The following is a 21,971-nucleotide window of genomic DNA, read 5'->3' on the forward strand; positions in this document are numbered from 1 at the left end:
TGTACACTTGGCTAACTCAAGAGAAATGTCCTTAAGGTTGCTTTTTTAGGATACAGTATGCTTAACAGAAAGCAAGGAATTAGCAGTGTTAGAGCTCTATTTCCTTTGAATTCTGGCAAAAGAGTAGCTGTGTAGATACACCAATAGACTAATCTTACACATCTTTTCCCAACAAGTCAAAAGCTCTCTTGAAGCTATTAACTTGTGGTAGTTACTGCTTGTGTTATTGGTGTTCAGGATTAAACACAGTAGGTAATTCCTCTTTACTGCTAAATTGTATTTCTAGCTATGAGATACATAGTGCCCCCCACAATGAGTAAAGACCTTTCCTTGGATTTTAAAGATGAGTATTTTTACTTACTGATACCCCTGGAGAAAAGCTGAGTAATGGTGAAGTCCTTGATAGGTTTAAGCCATGAGTCCTGTCATGTCTAGGGCCTGTAGTATTTGTGGCAGTAGGATTCAGAGTTTGAGGACAAAACTGGGTGCAGGCGGCTCACATCAAATCCTAGCTACTCAAGAGGATCCACACCAGCCTGGGCAAATAATTTGATAATATATCTTGAAAAAATCCATCAGAGAAAAGGGATGGTGGCGTGGCTCAAGGTGTAGGCCATGTTCAAACCCCAGTAACCTGCCCTGCTCCCCCAAAGGCCAAGGCCAGGTGTTGGTTTACACTTGTAATCCTGTCTACTCAGGAGGCAGAGGTCTGGAGGTTCATGGTTTGAGACCCTGTTTTGAAAATACCAACACAAAAAATAGCTGGCAGAGTGGCTCAAGCCTGTCTAGGAAACATGAAGTTGAGTTCAAAAACCAAATGTGTTCTCTGAAATGTCTTCAGTATCTCATTTACCTTCAGACAGACATTTTGGTCAGAGTTAGATTAGCAAATAGTGAACTTACATAGAAGTTGTAGGTGTATTTCCGTAAATAAGAGGCGACTCAAATTTCCACTGAAAAAGGGCAGAGTTGGCCACTTTCTAGTAAAGTGATCCCTGCCAGCAAGGCTCTGTAGCTCTAAAGTACTCAAAAATGGTTACTAGGTAATGGGTCAAATTTAGTTCACATTGGTGTACCAGCGTTCAGCAGAGAAAGACACATACTTTATATAGCCTTTTTTTTCCCCCCTTGGTGGTACTGGGGTTTGAGCTCAGCCTTGAGTTTCCTAGGGAGGTGCTCTACCACTTGAGCCACTCTGCTAGTCCTATAATAGCCTATTTTTAAGTGTCACATATTAGGTAGACTTGGAGATGGGGCAAATTTTATTTTTATATGGAAAAGAACCATGGTATCACATGGCTTAAGACAATTCATAATGTTTATAAATCAAAGACATCTCAAACCAAAAATAAGTAAAGAAAAATCCAAAGTCATTAATCAAGACCTTATTTCCATTCTGTAATTACTAATTTATTATAGTTTTTAGTGTATCATCAGAACTTTTAAAAGCTTCAGAGTTCACTTTCTTATACAGTTAAGGTTAGTCTAAGGTCTAATTAGTATTTTCAGTTTCTTATAATACTATTCAAGGGTTAATGATTGTCTTTAGAATACTGATTCATAGAACTTTTTTTTTCTGTGGTTCTGGGGTGTGAACTAAGAGCCTTATGCTGGTACCAGCCCTAGTTTTTCTTTTATTACAAATGTTTTGTTTCATTTTAAACTACAAAAACTATTAAAATACATGGATATTCATTTATCTGTTTATGGCTGGATAACTATCACTTTTTTTTTTTTTTTGAGACATCCTTGCTATATAGGCTAAGCTGGCCTTTAATTCATGATCTTGCTTGCCTCACTTTCCTGAGTGCTGGGATTACAGACATGACTACCATGCCTGGCTTGTGTGTGTGTGTGAGATGCTGGAGATTAGAGTGCAGGCCCTTGCCCACACTAGGCAAGCACTACTACTTGGCTTCCTCCCCAGCCCTGCTTCAGTTTTTCAAAGCATTTCACTCACGTTATCTTCTATAAATATAAACTCTGATTCTGGCAAGGGTCCCGTTGCATTGTTTGCATTTTACATAAGCAGGAAAGGAGGCTAAGAGTGATTTATGTAATTTGTTCAAAGTAAAACACTCAATTCAGTGATATTTTTTGCATTATGCTACTTCTTACTATGTCGATAGTTGAAATGTCACCATAAAGCTTAATTGATACGGTTCTCTTGAGGCTATGAACTAAAACTCTCCCTTCACCATCTGGCCAGTCTACAGAGGCAAACACTTTCCTATATGACTTGATTTCTTTTTGTCCTAAGTGAATAATCTATCTGGGTATTGAAAACATGATTAGAAAATATTAAGCCACATTACTCCAATAAAGAACCATGTTTTACCACTCCAAGTAAAAGAGATCTCCAAAAATATCTCAACCTAAAAGTGCATGTTACCAAATCAAAATTGGATGTCTTCTTTTTCCTGTTTTCTTTTTGAGACAGGGTCTTACTATGTATTCCAAGGTGGTCTTGAACTCATGATCCTCCTAACTCAGCCTCCTGAGGGATAGGATTACAGATGTGTACCACCATGCCTGGTTCTTTCATTTCTTATGGCAAAAAATGTTGCCTTGATTACTTCCACCTAAGCAATTGTTGTATCTGTGGCAAATCTGGATCTGATTTTAGCCTTAGCAAAGCAATGAAGACAAAATCAAAATCTTAATTTTCCAAGTGGTGTGACTGATTCAATGAGCTCTTTTCTGCTTCTGAGTCTGTTGGCCAGGAGACCTGGATATGATAGGGCTTCAGTTCCTCCGGAGGGACAGAATCTGGGGCATTGCTCATGAGGTCATGTCCCCGAAATGATTTTGGGAAGGCTATGACATCTCTGATGCTTGGAGCTCCAGCGACAAGGCACATCAGCCTGTCTAACCCTGTGAGTAAAATATAAAGTTAATAGATGAGAAATGTATAGTAATCTAACTTAATAGATGAGAAATGTATAGTAATCTAACTTTGGGAATGACTTAGTTTCTCTATAAAAGTTGTAGAGAGGGTTGGGATGTGGCTCAAGTAGTTGAAAGTTCAAATTATGTCACACACACACACACACATCTTTCACAAGTTACAGTCAAATCTTTTTAGAGAACTTGTTTTTTGAATGTTTTTTTTCTACCTCATTCTGGAAAAGTGCTCGAGTAATGTTCACATGCTACTAACATTGTTACAATAATTAGCAAATTCCTATTAATGGCTTACTAAGGGCCCTAATACAGGCTGAACAATGTATTAGGTTATTAGGTGCTCTGCAGGGAACTCCAAAAACACAAAAGGACATTCCCTAGCACGTAGGAGGCTATCGGTTTAACACTAAAAAAAACCCCTTTCCCAACCAACACACACACACAAAAGTTCCTGAAGTCTGGTTGAGCTTCTTAGAACTTTTCATACTTCTTTGCTTAATAAAATAAGCAGAGTAATCATGATAATGAGAAGGACACTGGCATATTCTATTTGCACAAAAGCTGAACACTCTGGAGCAGTGCTTTTCACACAGCATTGAATGTGTCTGTGAGGCCTCAAAGATTTGAGAAATATTTTTTTCTTTATCCTTGTGTTTGCAACCAGTGCTAGAGATTGAATCCAAGATCTGGGCAATTTTAACTTAATCACCTGCAATTTCAAATGGGTGTGGTGGTACACTTGGAAGCACTCGGAAGGCAGAGAAAAGAGTATCAAAAGTTTGAGGCCAACCTAGTCTATATACCATGAGACCCTGTCTCAAAAGCAAACAATAAACAAAAACCCCCAAAACACTTTCAAATGCAAATTATCAGTTAAGTTTTATCTTAATAATTGGTAAAATACATTTTGAAAATGTACTAGAGTGCATGCTTATCATGAGTTCAATCCCCAGCATTAAATAAATAGGAACTTATATTAAAACAGAAAGTTAGATTTCTCATAGAACTCTTACACTCAATCCCTCCCACCACCATAAGCTGAGAGTCCAAATTTGCAACACAGATGCTATGGAATGAAATTTAGTTTATGAAAGGATAAACTGCTTACCTAAGGCAATTCCTCCATGAGGGGGTGCCCCATAATCTAGAGCCTGAAGCAGATGGGAGAGCAATTTTACATCTTCCTAAAATTCAAAAAATACTCTATTTAAATATGTACTTAAGGCCCACTAATGCCACACATTTATCTTAGGTACTAAAGGGAAAATAAAGTTGAGCTAAAAAAACCAAACAAAAAACTCTAACATTACTTTAATATTAAATCTCATTGGGAAATGTAAAAACAAAAAACCTTAAGAAAGCTTACAGTTTAGCAAGGGCATAAGACAAATCACTCAGGTCTGTATTGTCAGTCCTCAGAAGGAAGAGGCAGGAAGACTGAGAATCAGAGGCCAGCCTCTGGGCTACATAGTGAGACCTTGTGTCAAAAAAGTTTCACACACACAGACGATCATAACATGTAGAAAAGTGCCTGGTGCTCAGCAAATGCAGCTGTTACTGTGTAGATAATGTGAGCAGAATAAGACCAATCAAGGAGGAAGAGGTGTGTGCTCACAAAGGTAGGATGAGAAGCAGGGACTGTCCTGTCATACAAGGACCAAAGGAAAGAGAAGGACTGTTTAAAAAGGCAACAATGTCACATGCTGCTGGGAGGTAGAACTTGAGGGCAAGAACGATGAACTTCAAATTCTTAGGTTGGCATCTGTATAGACTTTCCTTTTTAAAATTCTGAATATCCCACTTTCTACTCCTGAAATATACCACTACCTTAAGTGCAGTTAAAGTATATCTATTAAGTGAGATGAAATCCTTTTAAACCTCTCTTTTAGCTAGGTGTAGTGGTTCATGCCTATAATCCCTACACTCAGGAGGCTATAGCAGGAGGATTCCAGATTCACCACCAGCCTTGAGACAAGGAAGACCTTGTCTCAAAAACACAAACCAAACATACAAAAACAAAAAACTAAGCCTAACATTACTAGTCACTGAAAATGACTTTTTAAAAGTTTATTTTTTTTTTTTGCAGTGCTGGGGATTGAACACAACTTTACACATGCTAGGCAAATGCTCTACCACTGAGCTACATCCCCACCCTGGAAATGACTTTTTGTTGAGCAATGCAGTGGTCAGTTACTGGCTCTATTTACTGCTGTGCTGTGTGACTTTGGGCAAGCTAAATTACCTGTCTCATGTTTAAAATGAGAAGAATAAGGAGTAGGGACCTGGTTCAAGTGATAGAGTGCTTACCTAGCAAGTGCAAGGCCTTGAGTTCAAATCCCAGGTAATTGTGAGGGGTAAATACATCAAAGCATATACAGTACTCAAGCAGTCCCTGGAACATAGTAAGCACTAATAAGAGCTGTTACTGTCATTTACTTCTCTAAGTCCTATGACTAGAGGTGGAGAGATAAAGGGACATTATTTCGTATTTAACAAAAACAAATCCTCCATTCATAACAAATGTTTAATAAAACTGACAAATACTTGAGTAAAACAGTAAGGTCACATCAGAAGATACTTGTTACCTTTAATAATGTTGCCAGGATGTAACGCTGTAGCTCTGCATCATGAATTCGGATAGAACCACCTCCTATCTCACTGCCATTTAAAACCAAGTCATAATGTTGGCTACGAACCTAGAAGATTTACAGAACCTTTATATTAGAGAAAATTTCAGGTTTTCTGTCCTGTCAGGTTGAAAACATTATAGCTATTTAGAGAATATACTAACTACTGGCCCAGTTTTTCTGAGGTTTCCAGATTCTTATAGGTTCTATCTGTCTTTGGGAACTTTGAAGTTCTTTGTCTTTATATGTTTCCTTTTTATTTGGAAGTATAGATATGGTACCTTTTTAGGCTCAGTGTATAGGAGATGAATGTCACTGGGATGAGGAGCTGTAAATGGGTGGTGGGCTGACTCCAGCTCTGTGGGATTTTCCTCCTTGGGAAGGAAGAGTGGGAAGTTTACCACCCAAAGGAAAGAGAATAGCTTTGGATCACGGAGCACCACTCCTCTCATTTCCAAAAGATTGGCACATTCCAGTCGTAATTTCCCCAACAAAGAGCACTGCAAACAGAAGACACAAACATTGAGTTAGTTTCTTGACAGAGTAGGCATTAGATGACACAAACTAGATTCTGAAGCAGACCATTCTCTGGTCAAGAATTAGCCATTAATAGATGAGACACTTTATCTCTCAGGAGAGAGATCTAAGGATGATCTGACTACAACATGAATGAGAAGGACTGTCAGACTATGCTGATGGGGTAAGCACTTGATGTCAAGTGATTAGGAACACAGGTATCAGAGTTTCACAGACCTAGGTATTAATCTGTTTGACTACTTACTAACTTCTCTATACCCTTTTCCATAGTAAAATCGTGATAAAAATGTCTATTCCAAAAAAGACTGAATATGTGTGTGTCTTACATATTTTGAGATGGGGTCTTGGTATGTTGCCTAGGCTGGTTTCAAACTTCCAGGCTCAAGAGATCATCCTGCCTGAGCCTCCTGAGTAGCTGGAATTACAGCTGTGCATCACCATGTGTAGTATAAAAGTATTATAAAGCTGTTTGGGGTGGGGGCTAAGGGGGAACCTAAAAAAAAGACAAAAATGACATTAATGTAAGACTATTGTGAAGAGGAAGTAAGAAAAGGTACTAAGGTACAGAACCTGACAAAGTTCTTTACTCTGATTATTTTCAGGCTTACAGTGAGGAGTTTGTCAATGTCTGATACATAGTTAATGTTCAGTAAACACTGACCATTATTAGAAGTAATATGGATTAGATGCAAATTTAAGAGTGGATTTTGGAACTAGAATTTGGGGTTAGAAATCTGACTCCTCCATGTACTAACTGTATTACTGTGAGAAAATTTTAAGCTCCATGCCTCAGTTTTCCACTGCAGCTGCTGCTGTTGGGAAAAAAAAGGGTCTTGCTTCATCACATTGGTCTGGGGTTATCTGTGTCCAGCAGTCCTCTAGGGTCTGAACTATCCCTCCAGTTTTAGGAATGCATTATACGCAAAAGTCTGCAACCACCAAATTTCCTTCATCTGTAAAACCTTGAAAATGTAAACAGTTTTTCATAGTTGTATAACTAAATACCATGAACCCTCTACTCAAACGGATTTCCTAATCAGAATCAGATTTAATCTGTATGAGTAATGCCAATGGAAGTGGGTAGCTAATGAAAAAGATTCCTGTTTTTTTTCATAGTGCTGAGAGATATCTATGAAGCAACTTATACAGAGCAGCTCCATTTTATGAACCCAACAGTCCACTTTAAATATGGACACAGACATATGAGAAGAGAGGCAGTATTCAGCATGCACAGCATGGGTGCTTGGAGATAATTTTTCTTACTGCTTTCTTGTGCTCTCCAGCAGTTAGCAGGACCACATCTTCCTCTTGGGTCTCCATCAGTCTGGCTAATTCCAATCTTTGCTCCTCCATTATGAATTTGGCAACTGTTGAATTCCAGTTTCTGTTGGCTTTCAGGAATATAGGCAAAACTTCCTGTGATAAAGAAAAAGGCTTATTTATACTTTTTTAAAAAGTGAGACTGATTTATTTTCTTATAGTGCAAAGATTTCTGGTTCCCAGTAGAAGAGATTATCTCTATTCCTTCCCCAAGCCCCTTAATATGATATGAAGGAATTTTTTTTGATAGGATTAGGGTCTGAACTGGAGGTATGACTCAAGTAGTAGAGTTGGCTTTGTACTTGCAAAATGCAGAGTTCAACCCCTAGTCCCACCAGAGAAACCAAAAAAAAAAAAAACCTCCTAAAACAAACAAACAAAAAAAAGTTTAACGGAAGAGTTGAAGAAAACTCCCAGAAAATAGAATTTAAAGGACAGAGAAAATGATAGGGAATTGACTTGGTGTATGTGGGATTTGACATGCAATTAACAGAAATTCTAAGAGACTAGAGAAAATGGTAAAGTGGAATTTCAGAACTGGGACTAATTAGCTCAGTAGTAGAGTGGTGCTTAGCATGCAATAGGACCTGGGTCAAATTCCCAGAACCAAAAAAAAAAACAAAAAACAAAAAACCAAAAACCACAACAGAACTCCAACAAAATAATTAGGCAATAAAGGAACATCTACAGATGAAACAAATGAGCCTTCCTATTAAAGGGCCCTTCAAAGTGTGTAACACACTGGATTAGGAAAAGAGCCAAAGCTCCACAAACTATGAAATATCAGAATATCAAGAAACCAGGAGGAGCCTAGAGGCAAGGATCAAGTAGCAGAGTGCTTGCCTAACAAGCAAGAAGACTAAATAATCAGGACAGGCTGGGGATGTAGTTCAGTGGTACAGCATTTCCCTAGCATGTGCAAAGCCCTTGGTTTGATCTCTAGCACTGTAAAAAAAAAATTAAATTAAAAAAACAGCATTGGTGTGATTGTCAATTCAGAATTTTATTCTGAGCCAAATCATTATTAATCAAGGGTGAGGTTTTGATGCTTTCTTAGAAAGTTACTTGAATATATATTTCAGCACAAATAAGAAAGAGGAAGATTTGGAGTTCAGAAAAGAGTGGCTTTAACTCAGAAGAGGAACGAAGAAAAGGTACCGAAAGACAGCACTGCAGAAGATACCCCGTAACTAGGTGAGGTCTGTGTATGCGAGCCTCATCTCACTGTAGCAAGCTGACAGATAGTTTAAAATTAATTAAGTTAAAAAAAAAATGGTAGATGTATTTCTTCTTTGAGCAAACTCAAGGCCCTGGACTCAATTCCCCACACTGGTAAAAAAGAATGACAAAAGCAAAGTATGATCTGAAATAAGACTTTGCAACTAAGAGTTCAAGCAATTATTAAAAATATAGAATTCCCAAAAGGAAAAAGGACTTGCTTTAATTCCTTACCTGATTAAAATGATCAGTTGCAAATTGTCTAATGGATTCAATATCTTTCCTTTTTAAGTACTTCTGATGAAAGAAAATCAAACAAACCCATTAATTCAACACTCAGCTTCATAAACATGTAAAATGTATCAAATATATTTTGTGTTCCTAGCATAATAGTGGGATTTAACAAAAAATTAGTTTCTACTGCCAAATGACAAATTTTTAAAGCTTATTATAGGACTTATTTTTTTGCCCAGTTATGCAACTATAATTGGAAATAGTTGTGACTGTATTCCACAGAAGATTTTGTACATGTAATATACAGGATCTATTCAAAATAAATCTCTACAACTGAATTATGAAAGAAAAAAAAACATTTTAGGATCAAGAGGATTCAGAATTTGTTATTTCAGGTTTCTTAAAAGTCTTTATAAATCTTATGTTTTCTAATTTACCTCATTGTCTTTCTAAGTGAGACACTAGGGTTATTATCAACTATACTTCTGGGGGCAATTAACTAGGTGTGCAAAGTACAAAAAAGTGAGAGCACAATGTGTATCCCTGTAGTTTTTATGTCTATTCAGGGAAGAACAGGCATACTTGAAATGAGGTAAACAGTAAGAGGCAATGTGTTATCCTCAGCCTACCTGAACATACTTTTTATGTCTGCACTAGAGTATGTATACCAAATTACTTTGTGATGAACTTTGGAGGTGAATAATAATAATAATAATAATAATAATAAAATCAGACAGTTCTTACCCCCAGTAGTCTTAGGATGGGGTGTGGTGGGACATACTTGTAATCTCAGAACTTGGGAGACTGAGGCAAGAGGACTGTAAATTCTAGGCCAGCCATAGCTATGTAGAGACACCTGTCTCAAAACACCAAAAAAAAAGTAATCTTGCTCAAGAAACTTCTGGCATGACTACTATTAAATTATTTTCAAAGCAAGTGTACTAATTTTAGAAAACAGATGTATCCCACTACTTCAGAGTGAGTGCTTGTTCAGCACAATCATTCTCTCTCTTCTAGTTCTACTTCCCTTTCTTTTTGCTTTTTGGTGCCACCTCCTATTCTTTTCAGTGTTGGGGACTGAACCTCACAAATGCTAGGCAAGTACTCTATCAATAAGCCACCTCCACCCCCAGCTCTGCCTCCTTTTCATCTCCTGTTATTTCTGCAATTGAGGCCAGACCAAAAGTCAACAGGCAAGGATTGAGCAGAAGCTGATGTAGGGCTGAGAAACTTTTCACAAACAGAAAATACTGAACACTATTTTATGCTCATAAAATCTCTCCTGCAAAATTATCCTAAATGAAGTACAGGAGTACTGTATAGCACTGTTTAAAAGAAAAAAAAAAAAAGCCCTAGATCTAGAAAGTAAACCTCATCTTTATATATATATATATATATATATATATATATATATATATGTATATACACACTTTTTTTTTTTTTTTTTTAATGGTACTGGGATTTGAGCTCAGGGACTCATGATTGCTAGGCAGGCACATTACCACTTGAGCCACACTGCCAGCCTGGACCACAATGCTCCTATTTACACTTTCTGCCTCATTGGGATGACAGGTGTGTGCCACTGCACCCAACTTTCTATTGGTTGAGATGGGGTCCCATGGACTTTTTTGCCCAGGTTGGTTTTAGACCTCAATCCTCCTGATCTCCATTTCCTGAACAGGTAGGATTACATGTGTGAGCCACTGTGGCCCAGCCAAAAGCACCTTTCTATATACTTCTTTCTCCAGAAGAAATGTGCTAGGGTTGAACATATTTGCTTTCAAAACATACATTCTGGAGAAAACAGAATTATGCTTCACTTACTGCTCCTTCATGGACACATATGGCTTTGACAGTTCCTTGTGGTTTGCTAAGTGCATCTTGAAGAAATCTGATTTCTGTCTTTCTGAACACATCACTGATATCTACAATCTAAAAAATGGTGAAAAGGGGTGACTAAACATTAAGTCATTTTCATCTCAAAATATTTTACAAATAAGATTGTAAAGAACAGAATAGATCTTGACAAGTTAACATTTACAGAGAGCCTTCATAGAGGGTTTACCATAGGTTAAGCACTATGACAAGTGTTCTACATACATTCGCTTCATCCTCACAACAAGAGTATATGAGTAGGACTATGTTTTTCCTTTGTTTGTTTGTTTGTTTTGTGGTACTGGGGTTTGAACTCAGGGCCTTATGCTTGGCTAGCAGTTGCTCTACCACTTCAGCCACTCTGCCAGCCCAACAAGAGTATATGAGGTTAGCACTCTTATCATCCCCATTTCATAAAGAAATAGAGGTACAGAGAAGGAATTAACTTGTCCAAGATGATAGAGCTAGAAAGTGGCAGAGCCAGGACTGAACCCAATTAGTCTGACTTCAGAACTACTATTCCATATTACAAATAAATCTTGTTCTTGGAAATGGGTCTTGGAACTCAACAGAGGAAAAAGCATTGTAATGTTAATATGCTGTTATTCTGTCTTGCTGGAGTGGGGCAACAACAAAGTAACAAGCCAAAGTGACAACAACTGTGATCCAACAGTATGGACACTTAAAAATTTCATCAAAATGGTTTAAAAAACTGTGGAGCTATTTAAGAGCAGGATCCTGCAAAAGTGAAGAGAATACCTTCATCCCAAAGCGAGTGTCTGGTTTATCAGTTCCATAGGTGGTCAATGCCTCAGCAAAAGTCATGGAAGGAAAAGGAATCATGATAGGTTCTTTATCTTTGGGCCAGGAATACTGGAGCAAACCCTCAATTAAACTCTGGATGCCAGTCTGGTCTACAAAAGACATCTCTATGTCAATCTGAAACCAAAATAACATGGAAACTAATTTGAATAGTCACAATATATGTATTTTTCTGCTTTCAAGTTACTATAGCACTCTGCTCATAAATACTTAATACATGGGAAGGGTATAAATACTCCTATATATCTGTTTTATGTCAGGCACTGTAAATAATGCCTACCGTGCATCAACTTGTTTAGTTCTACAACTACCTCATGGTTTAAGGCTCAAAGAGGCTAAGTAATTTGCTTGCATATCTGCAATCAGTAGTGGTAACGCTACATTTGATGCTTGGTCTGTTCAATTCCAAACCTCCTGATTTTTATACTTCATCACACTGATTCACACTATCATACAGAAACCAAATCATAATGGCTTTGATAAGTCCACAGATTAGATAAATAGTTTAAATATCAATATACAAAATTATTAATCTTTTTTCTTTTTATTTGGCAGTACTGGTGTTTGAACTCAGTGCTTCATGCTTGCTAGGCAGGCGCTCTACCACCTGAGTCACTCCACCAGTCCAAATTATTATTTTTGTACAGTATTGAGGTATTGATTCCTTTTTTTTTTTTTGCCCCAGGTACTGGGGCTTGAATTCAGGGCCTTCACCATGAGCCACTCCACCAGTCTTATTTTTGTGAAGGGTTTTTCGAGATAGGATCTCATGAACTATTTGCCCAGGCTGGCTTTGAACTGCGATCCTCCTGATCTTTGCCTCCTGAGTAGTTAGGATTACAGGAGTTAGCCACAAGTGCTTGGCTTGGGGTACTTATTCTTAATGTACAAGAGATTTATAGTTTTATCATATTATGAACATCAAAATACTACAGGAATCTCTGGCATTCATCAGTTAATGACCACATTCCCTATGAAAAGGACCCAGGAAATGGATTAAAAATTGAAGGGTTGGGCTGAGTGTGGCCCAAGTGGTAGAGGGTCTGCTTAGCAATTGCAAGGTCTTGAGTCCTGGTAACACACACACACACACACACACACACACGCACACATACACAAAATTGAATGAGTTACTCAACTGTAGGTTACTTTATTGCCCTGGTCTTGAAAATACTTGGTAGTACACTTTAATTTGTAAGGAACAGTAAATATAACTTAGTACCTGAGTAAACTCGGGCTGTCTATCTGGTCTTGAACCTTCATCTCGGTAACATCGGGCAACTTGAAAATATCTAAAATTGAAAAATAGCATTAACTGAGTCACGAGACTAAGAGAACACATGCGCTTTCCTCCAAAAGTTAACGGCAATGCAGGCTAGCAAATAAATTAATTATGATACCTAAAAGACATAAGAAACTCTGATGCTTTAATCTAACCAGACACGCAGCTAACCCATGAGAATTTACTATTCTATATATTGTTTTCAAAACATACTCTGGCACTTTTGTATATTCATACATTAGACTGGTTGAAACCAGCCCATCCTTCCTTACATACACTCTCTTGCACTGGCCAACCAAATACTATTTTATGAATACACTTGAGCCTTCCTGTGCTATGCCATTCCAACTCTGATCTTCACCTGCTGAAATGCAGCTTTGTCTCAAAAATACTATTTTATGAATACACTTGAGCCTTCCTGTGCTATGCCATTCCAACTCTGATCTTCACCTGCTGAAATGCAGCTTTGTCTCAAAGGTCGAGTTCACAATTCTTTCTATATTTTCCCAAAAAATGTAATTTCAAACAATACCTAGTTTGTAAAGTTCAACACACTTATATTTTGAGTTATTTCACAGTCAGTTTAATTCACTATGGTATTTTTAAAAATTCCTTGCCATATCTACTAGCAAAGAGCTTTGTACATGGTGGGCACATGGTAAATCTTAACTAAATGATAACTGCTACAAATTTTAAGGGTCTAAGTATTCTATGAACTCACATAAATTTTCTAGACTTCTCTGCAGATCAGACAATGTTGTGGTTCTTATCTCTTTTCTTTCTTTTTCCCTTTTCCTTTTCTGGTAACTAATAGCATTAAAAAGCAAAAAACACCTCACCTGGGGGGTGGGTATTTGTTGGAGGGAGGAGGATGAATGGAAGGGATGAAGGAAGGTGAATATGGTAGATACGCTTTGCATATTATAGGAAATAGAACAATGAAACCTATTGCAATTGTTTTTGATGGGGGAGGAAGGAGGATGAAGGGAAGAGATACTGGGGGTGATCTAACCAATGTACAATGTAAACATATTTAGAAATGTCACAAAGAATAACCCACCCCCTCTCATCCCATACAACTAATGTATGTTAATAAAAATGCTTTGGGAAAAAAAAACAAAAAATAAGCACCTCACCTGTCTAAACCACCAACCATCAGAAGCTGCTTAAACTGTTGAGGACTCTGAGGGAGAGAATAGAACTTTCCAGGTTCCCGGGATGGTACTAAAAACTCTTTGGCACCCTTTCAAAAAAGAGAGGGAGAGATTATTATTATTACTATTATTATCATTTTAAAAATTTTGTTGGCAGTACTGGATCTGGTTTGAACTCAGGTCTTCACACTTGCTAGGCAATGCTCTATCACTTGAGTCACACTTTATTAAAAAAAAAACAAAAACAAAAAACCCCAACATATACTCCACAGGTGGAAGTAGATACTTCAGCCCATCAATGAAATTAACCAAAGACGAAAGTTCTCACAATGACAGAGATAATTTCTTGCTGATTTTTTAGTTCCTAAAAAGGCTTGCACATAAGATTTTTAAAAACTGTGCACGGTACTGCTTGAGCCATGCCTCCAGTCCATTTTGCTCTGGTTATTTAGGAGATGGGGGGTCTCTCAAACTATTTGCCCTGGATGGCCTCAAACTACAATCCTCCTGATCTCAGCCTCCCAAGTAGCTAGGATTATAGGCATGAGCCTCCAGTCCCAGCTTCTTTTATTTCTTATTAATACAGTATTTGTTTGTCTCCCCTCTGTCAAACCCTGAGCCAATCACTTTCTGCAGGCTTACTGGGGAAGTTTAGGAAAAAGAACACACAGGGCAAACAAGACATAGGAGAAAGACCTATGGGAAGCAGAGACAACTTCTTGATATGATAAAGAAGAGACAGATCACCATTAGGCCTCCATGAGACAAAGTGCAGAATGGCACAGAAGAGCTGTTGCTTCAGAGAAGGGTTCCTGCCATAAGCAATGATGAGTCTCCCAAACAGTCCCAATCCCAAGCTAGTCACACCAAACTATGGCAACCTCAGCCTCAATGGACTTGGCTGCTGTGGCAATGTTCCTTGAAATGGTGCTAGTTTGAAAGTTGTATTTAAGGACAAGTAAGGTCAGGGGACGTGGGACTACCAAGCTTCTGAGGCCTCATCTGTCAGTTTCTGGTCATGTCAGCACCACTGCAGATAGTGTTGGCTGAGCAGCTAAGAGGTACTCCTGACCAAGGTGGGGGTGGGGACAATTTGGAGCTGGTGTACATTTTCAGTAGGAAGTGATTATGGAAGGAGATTGTTCCCAGCACAGAGAAGACAGAGAGGGCCTTTTAATTTTTATTTTACTTTTTTTTTGTGGTGGGGCTTAAAATTAGGACCTACACCTTGAGCTACTCCACCAGCCCTTTTTTGTGAAGGGTTTTTTCAAGATAGAGTCTTGCAAACTATTTGCCTGGGCTGGCTTCGAACTGTGATCTTCCTGATTTCTGCCTCCTGAGTAGCTAGGATTATAGGCGTGAGCCACTGGCACCCAGCAATTTTTCAATTCTTAATAAAATCTAGTTAATGTGACAATCCTGAGGAAGTAAATAAACGTGAATAAAAACAGGCAAAGCAAATACAAAAACAAAGTGGTCAGTTTTGAAACTGAGAGAACATTATTAGCAGAATGAGTAATGAATATACATACCCCTGGAGTTCTCTTAAACAATGTTGGGGTTTCTACATCTACAAACCCTAAAAAGAGAGAAGTATTAGAATTTAATGCATAGAAATTTGTCAATTATGATGTTTTCAGTATAGTACAACAAATCAAAGGCTCTCCTTTGATTAGTAATTTGGGCTGAAATAATCTACTAAGCTTACTGATGGTTTCTACAAATCTAAGAAGAAAGCTAAAACTTGTCATAAAATCCAATATGTTTATAAAGCTGATATTTCTGAGATGAAATAATCCTATTATTTCATGGTTTCTAGTCTACTGAACTGTCCTGGTATTCCAAATGTTTTATTACTAATAAACATTACTATTATTAGCAATAGTAATACAAAGAGAGAAGGAAAAAACCCAGGACAATTCAAGGTGTCATTTAATTCATAGGAAATTCCAGATTTCCCAACAAACAATGTATATGCATGATAAAGAATTAAGAATATTTGTTTGGGGATGGTGGTGCATAACTGTAATTCCAGCAATTGAGAGGCTGAGGCAGGAGTATCTAGAATTTGAGGCCAGCCTAGGCAACACATCAGGACCCTCTCATTAAATAAATAAATAAAGGCTTGCAAAGTGGCTCAAGTGACAGAGAGCCTGCCTAGCAAGTGTGAGGTCCCACATACTGCCAAAAAAAAAAAAAAAAAAAAAAACTGAAAGAATTAAGAAAATTTACACTGTAAAAACAACCAAAGGGCTGTCCCATCTTCAGCAGTGATGGGAAAGACTACATTATACACTATAACAGGCATTATGAACTTTAAAAGGATTATTTGTGACCCAATAAGGAACTAGTTCCTAAATTATGCTCTAGGATAAAACTTGGTTATCAACCTTTCTTCAAAAGTTGATTTACACACTGTGTGAACTCTGGACTTCTGGCAACATCTGACACAATGATGCTAAGGACTAGTAAATAAAACAGAAGTGAAGAATATTCCAAGGAATATTCATGCTTTTCCTTACCATGCAGATTACAAAGATATTCCCGAATTTTCATGACCATCTCAGACCTCAGTCGCAGGTTGTACTGCATTTGGAAACTGCGCAAATCTAAGTAGCGATACTGCAAACGAAGAGCCTCTGTTTTCTAAACAAATTGAAAGATTGTTATGTTTATATCTTGAATATTAAGGTGTTGTCTTTAAATAGTATGAACTTTAAAAAACTTTAGCTGTCTTTAGTTTCCACCAAGTAGCCTTCCAGTATGCTAGTTCCCATTTGTGTATATACTATTATATTCTTAATTCCTATAAGGTGTTGTTTTTTTTTAAATTTTTTCTTGGGGGGGAGGGGGAGCGGAGTGATGCTGTCATCAAACCCAGGGTCTTGGTAGGCAAGTTTTCTACCACTGAGGTATAGCCTAAGCCCTTAATTCCTCAAACTTCAAAGTTTTGTCACTAGCACAAATTTCACATTTTTTACTATTCATCTATTCATTATTAACATAACCCCTTACTGATTTTAATTTGCCTACTTTATTAAACAATTATCCATTCATTTAAGCCCATAGCTGAATCTTCAAAAAACAAAAACAGATTTCAAAGGTCTTTTAAAAAGATATACCAAAGTAAAAAAAACCAAAAAAAATCTACAGTTTCATTACCTGAGTGGGGCACTAACTGTAAGTACAAAGATGCAAGGAGATGGTAGATGGAATCTTCACTACTATATTAGCTGTAATACAGTATGCTTTATTAATTTTCAAAGCTATAAATCACTGCCTTCCTCTTTGTGCTGAGAACTGAAGCAAGAAGTACCTGTAATTTCTTTGAATGTTTATCTTGGCAAAGCTATATATTTTCTTTTCCATAATAAGGTCAACTCTATAATCATAATGCTTTTTGTCAGTACTGGGAACTTAAATACAAGACTAAGAAGTTAATTTAAAAATCCCTTAATAGATGAGGTTAAAAATTAGGGACATATAATTCTTTCAGTGACAAAGCTGAAAATCATCAAGATACGTTTACTCAGTGATTTCTAGCTCCACCAACCACTCAAACTTTTGGCAAAGCACACCCTAAATTATAATTCTATTTATATTTTATATGGAAAGTCAAGAGCTGCTATAAGCACACATGTTATCACTGATAGAAGCTTAATAGGTACAGGATCCCTCTGCCACTTAGCCATTTCCAAGATAGATGTAAATTTCCTTTCAAAATGTTAAATAATAACAAAAAAACCTTGAATAATATTACCCCTAAGTTTTAAAGACAGAATCATATTTCAATCTGTCTGAAAAAAAAGTATGAATGTTTATGAACTGACAGTTTAGTGAACTGTCACTATTTTAGAATTCATCAAGAAATTATAGAATAGGGCTGGCAGAGTGGCTCAAGTGGTAGGGTGCCTGCTTAACAAGCATGAGGCCCTGAGTTCAAGCCCCAGGACTGCAAAAAAATAAATAAATAAAATAAAAATCACCAAAAAATTGTAGAATATAACAATTTATGATACATCTGTAGTAAAATGTTTAATTTTGTGGAAGGTAAACTTTTCTTTAAAAAAATTCTGAAAATATTCTGCTGGTTGTTATTATTTATTTTGTTAATAAGAGAGGCTAGCACCTTCACAAAGTCTTTAATTTCAAAGGGCAGCTTCTTGCAGGCATTCAGAAGTTCAGCTGTTTTAACTTTGATCTCAATCTCACCTGTTGGCATTTTCTTAAAAAGAAAAAGAAAAGACCTATTTTAGAAATTACTCATCATGACATGTATGTAATGCACATATTATAAAACATGCATTTATTTATATATGTAAAAAGTGTAGATGCTATAGTGTACAGAATAAAAAATAAATGTCTGTGCATGACTTTGGCATTCCTATGCATATTGGTGACTGATAAGCTCAGAAATCAGCAAGTATTACCATGCAACTTTCAATATCAATAAATATCTTAGATGCATATTTACATAGGTGTGTCTATAATAAAGATTTTGAAGTCTGTAGAAAGTACTCAGTTTTAGTGTTCAGTGCCTACTAGGTGTTCAATGTATGTTGCCTGCATGAGTACACAGATATTTGAAATGCATATAGGTCAAATTTATATAGTTTCTAACTACTAACTGGATTCTCTTGTCCTGGAGGTCGGGAAATGACTATTCCAGACACTTTCACCACGGATTCCAAAGGGGCTTCACATAAAATCTTCTTCACAGAAGCAGATGACTACAGAATAAGACGGGGAAAACAGTTTCAAGAAACAAATGAACTTACAGGTATCTTCAGTAATTCTAGGTCTACAGTTTAGAAAAACATTAATATTCACAGCTTACTTGACATAGTATTAGAGAAGTCCTCAATTATTTTATTACAAAATTTGGTAAATTCCATCTCCATTTTGACTTTGTATAACATAGCAAGTAAAACTATCAGTTAAAAGAGTTTTTCTTCCTTTTTGTATTCTCTTTCACTATCTCTCTTCCCCCCATCCCACCCCCTCTCCTCCCTCTTTCTTTCATTTTGAAACAAGGTCTTGTTATGTAGTTCAGGATGACCTGGATCTTACAATGAAATCCAGGTTGGCACTGAACTGACAATCCACCTGCCTCTGCCTCCTGAGTGCTGGGATTATATCCATGATATACTACCCGGTCCTCTTTTCTGTAAATTTTATGTTAATATTTTGGGTTCATAATTCTACTGGTTCACCATATTTTTTTTTATCATTTGTAGTAGCCTTTTAGATATTGGAACAATTAGTCTTTTTCTATTATGAGTTGTAATTTTTTTTTCAGTTTTTCATGTCTTAATGTTGTTTATAGTAGTTTTCAGTTTGTATTAACAATGATCTTCTGAATTTAAAACTTCAAGCTGGGCATGGTGGTGCATACCTATAATCCCAGCACTTGGGAGGCTGAAGTAGAATCATGAGTTAGAGGCCAGCCTGGGCTCCACAGTGTGTTCCAAACCAGTTTAGGCTACATAAAGAAACCCTGCACCAAAAAACAAAAAATAAATAAAGCCTCAAACATACTTATGAAATCACTTAGCTTACCCTAGTTATAACATGAAAGCAGATTTTAGACAATAGAAGGAAATTTTTGATTACCTCATCCTGGGGAATGACAACTTGAACAAGACCATGGAAATCTCTTAGGACTAGGAAGATGTTTTGCCTGATTAATGAAGAAAGAATGAACATCTTAGGATAGTCTCTGAGTCCCAAATTTAAACAGACAAAACCAATAGGTAACAAACAAAAACTTCAATTTCTCATGTAATTATGTACTTTTGTTAACTACATTCTTACAATTTTTATGTTGCTTATTAGTGGAAAAACTTGCTTTTTAAAGTTGTTTATTTATTTTGAGACAGAGTCTAGCTACATTGCCCAGGGTCGTCTTGAACTTGCCATCTTCCTGCTTTATCCTCCCAAATATCAGGGACTACAGCTGTGCCCCACTATGCCTGGCCAAACTGCTTTTCCAATTTTTTTATTGGCTATTTATAGTTTAACAATCTTGTACAGATGTCTTATTAATAAAGAAGTAGATTTAAAATTAAAAATTGTTCATTGGCATATGTCCTCATAAGAAAATATTAAATTTGAAAACTTTTCATATAGCAAAATCCAAAATGATAACCTATCAAAAACATCTGACTGGTCATTTTTGAAATACAGCAATATAAAGTCTTTTTTCTTCCTAAAAAAAAAAAGAAGATTTAATTGAATATTTCCTGAAAAGTACAACTACTAATTTAACAACTCTATATACTGTCAAAAGGTCCTGGAAATTACATTTTAACATTCAACCCATAATTCTCAAACTGCCTTTAGTACTAGAAAGAGATACAAAAAGCTGGAGACAAAGTCACCTATATATGGGGCAAGTACCAACCCACAGGGATATATGTTTTAGGAAGGTCACATAACCCATGTACTTTGGATCTCTTCAGTATGAATTAATGTACTATTCAGATATGATCTGGAATATGGAGATGTACAACAATAACAACAAAAAACAAGGCTGTGACCTTGAGGACTTACTGTTCATATTTTTAGGTTTTTTCTTTACTTAAATTTAGAAAAAAATAAAAACAATCACCATGCATTCTTAAGTTGTGTGCCTCAATTTACCTTCGGTACTGAATCCATCCACACAAGGTGACTTCTTGGCCTAAGTGAGAAGAACACAGCTCTCCACATGTGTTGGTCCTGACGACAAAGCTACTGAGTTCTTATAAAAGGAAAAGAAGGCAAGATTAAAAATATATTATTTGTAGATTGCTTATAGATTCTCAAGTCACAGTATCTTAGGTATTTCGGGTCAATGGATGAAATTCATAAAATAAGCCAGAGCAATTCATCCACTATTAAATTTACCTGCAAATGTGTCACAGGTCAAACGAATAACTGTCTTAATGTGTTGCCCTGGGTTAGGAAATAAATGTTTTTCATCAGCTAGTACTTATGTTGACCTAAAACACTAATTGCCCAATTCTAAATATTACACAGTTCTTTGCCAAATAAAATATGATATTAGGAATTATAAAAGTTTTATGGTGCAGTAACTATTTAACTGTAGTACAAATCTAGTGCTTAACTGTCACTTGCACACCGGGAAACTATTAAGTGTGAATGGATTTTTTTTTTTTAGGTTTCTATTAGTAGTATCAACTAAACGAAGAATACCCTATCTTTGTGGTTACCTTTTCGTGGTCTTTTTTAAAAATCAAGAGAAAAACCCTCTGCATGGTAAGCAGTGAAGAGTAAATGATTTACTATAGATAGGGCTATCCAGTTAAGACTGGGAGAAAACTGTAGAGAATAGGCGAAGTCCCTCGCTGTTTTCACCTGGAATTCTTCTGTGTGAACTCAGCACCACATTTCTGGAGAGAGAACCCCAGCCTGGCGGTGTGGTCCTTCCGACGGGGCTGGATAACCCCCTGCACAGTCGACTTAACCAAGAACGCAAATACATGACGATGCCCCAGGGTGGCGAGAGACAATCACGGATCCCACGCTGCTGGTGTCGGTCAATGGCCAAAAGACACGAAGTCCCTTAATATTTCTAGTTCCCAAGCTTCAATAATTAAGCCCTCCTCTGCAGAACATTCAAGTGTTTAAATACTTCTAAAAGGTCTTTAGGCTCCTGCGTGTGTGCATAGGGGAAAGGCCTTTCTCCCTTTAATCGCATCGGTTCGCACTTGTATTAAACAAGACTGTGGCCCCCATGTGACGAAAGGATTCCAGGCGCGACCCAAAGACAGTCCAGACGCACGCCCTTCCCTTCAATCCACGCTTTCTCCAAAGTTCCTACAGGCAGAGCCCGAAAACAAGGAGGAACAGTCTCCTTCAAGTCTCCCAGACCTGGCGGCCGACCTCGGGTTTTCAGAAAGACAAAGGCAAGCAAATTCAAAAACACCCCTAGGCCCGAATTCACAAGCACAGAACACGGATGTAATCCAATCGTCCCTCTTACAGCCCCGCGAG

General features: G+C 37.1%; 1 protein-coding gene across 5 annotated transcripts; it reads right to left on the minus strand.

Moving 5' to 3' along the window:
* Positions 1-1,385: 1,385 nt before the first annotated feature.
* Dars2 (aspartyl-tRNA synthetase 2, mitochondrial) lies at positions 1,386-21,969 on the minus strand. Of its 5 annotated transcripts, XM_074047430.1 has the most exons (18): positions 21,333-21,968; positions 20,616-20,715; positions 19,587-19,653; positions 18,602-18,703; positions 18,103-18,198; positions 16,496-16,619; positions 15,506-15,552; positions 13,956-14,062; positions 12,760-12,829; positions 11,475-11,654; positions 10,665-10,772; positions 8,841-8,903; positions 7,332-7,484; positions 5,813-6,031; positions 5,490-5,600; positions 5,212-5,296; positions 4,013-4,088; positions 1,386-2,874 (listed from the first exon to the last, which is right to left on the minus strand). In XM_074047430.1, exons 1-18 carry the CDS (start codon positions 21,457-21,459, stop codon positions 2,790-2,792), a joined length of 1,920 nt encoding a protein of 639 aa, XP_073903531.1. In that variant the 5' UTR covers positions 21,460-21,968; the 3' UTR covers positions 1,386-2,789. The 5 variants fall into 5 exon arrangements, with proteins under 5 accessions (XP_073903531.1, XP_073903530.1, XP_073903534.1 ...); XM_074047429.1 differs by lacking the exon at positions 5,212-5,296 and having other exon boundaries at positions 21,333-21,967; XM_074047433.1 differs by lacking the exons at positions 5,212-5,296; positions 11,475-11,654 and having other exon boundaries at positions 21,333-21,969.
* Positions 21,970-21,971: the final 2 nt, after the last annotated feature.

The sequence above is a fragment of the Castor canadensis genome, chromosome 11, assembly GCF_047511655.1.
Source record: "Castor canadensis chromosome 11, mCasCan1.hap1v2, whole genome shotgun sequence".
Lineage (NCBI taxonomy): Eukaryota > Metazoa > Chordata > Mammalia > Rodentia > Castoridae > Castor > Castor canadensis.

What these genes read in the sequence shown, in the direction of transcription:
- Dars2 (XM_074047429.1), bottom strand. Translation starts at nt 21,459, where the DNA reads ATGTATTTGCGTTCTTGGTTAAGTCGACTGTGCAGGGGGTTATCCAGC. An exon ending in AAATTAAAGACTTTGTGAAG is followed by an intron (nt 16,620 to 18,102) that starts GTGCTAGCCTCT and finishes CAATTTGTTTAG; the next exon opens with AAAACAGAGGCTCTTCGTTT. An exon ending in ATGGTTGGTGGTTTAGACAG is followed by an intron (nt 12,830 to 13,955) that starts GTGAGGTGCTTA and finishes TTTCAATTTTAG; the next exon opens with ATATTTTCAAGTTGCCCGAT.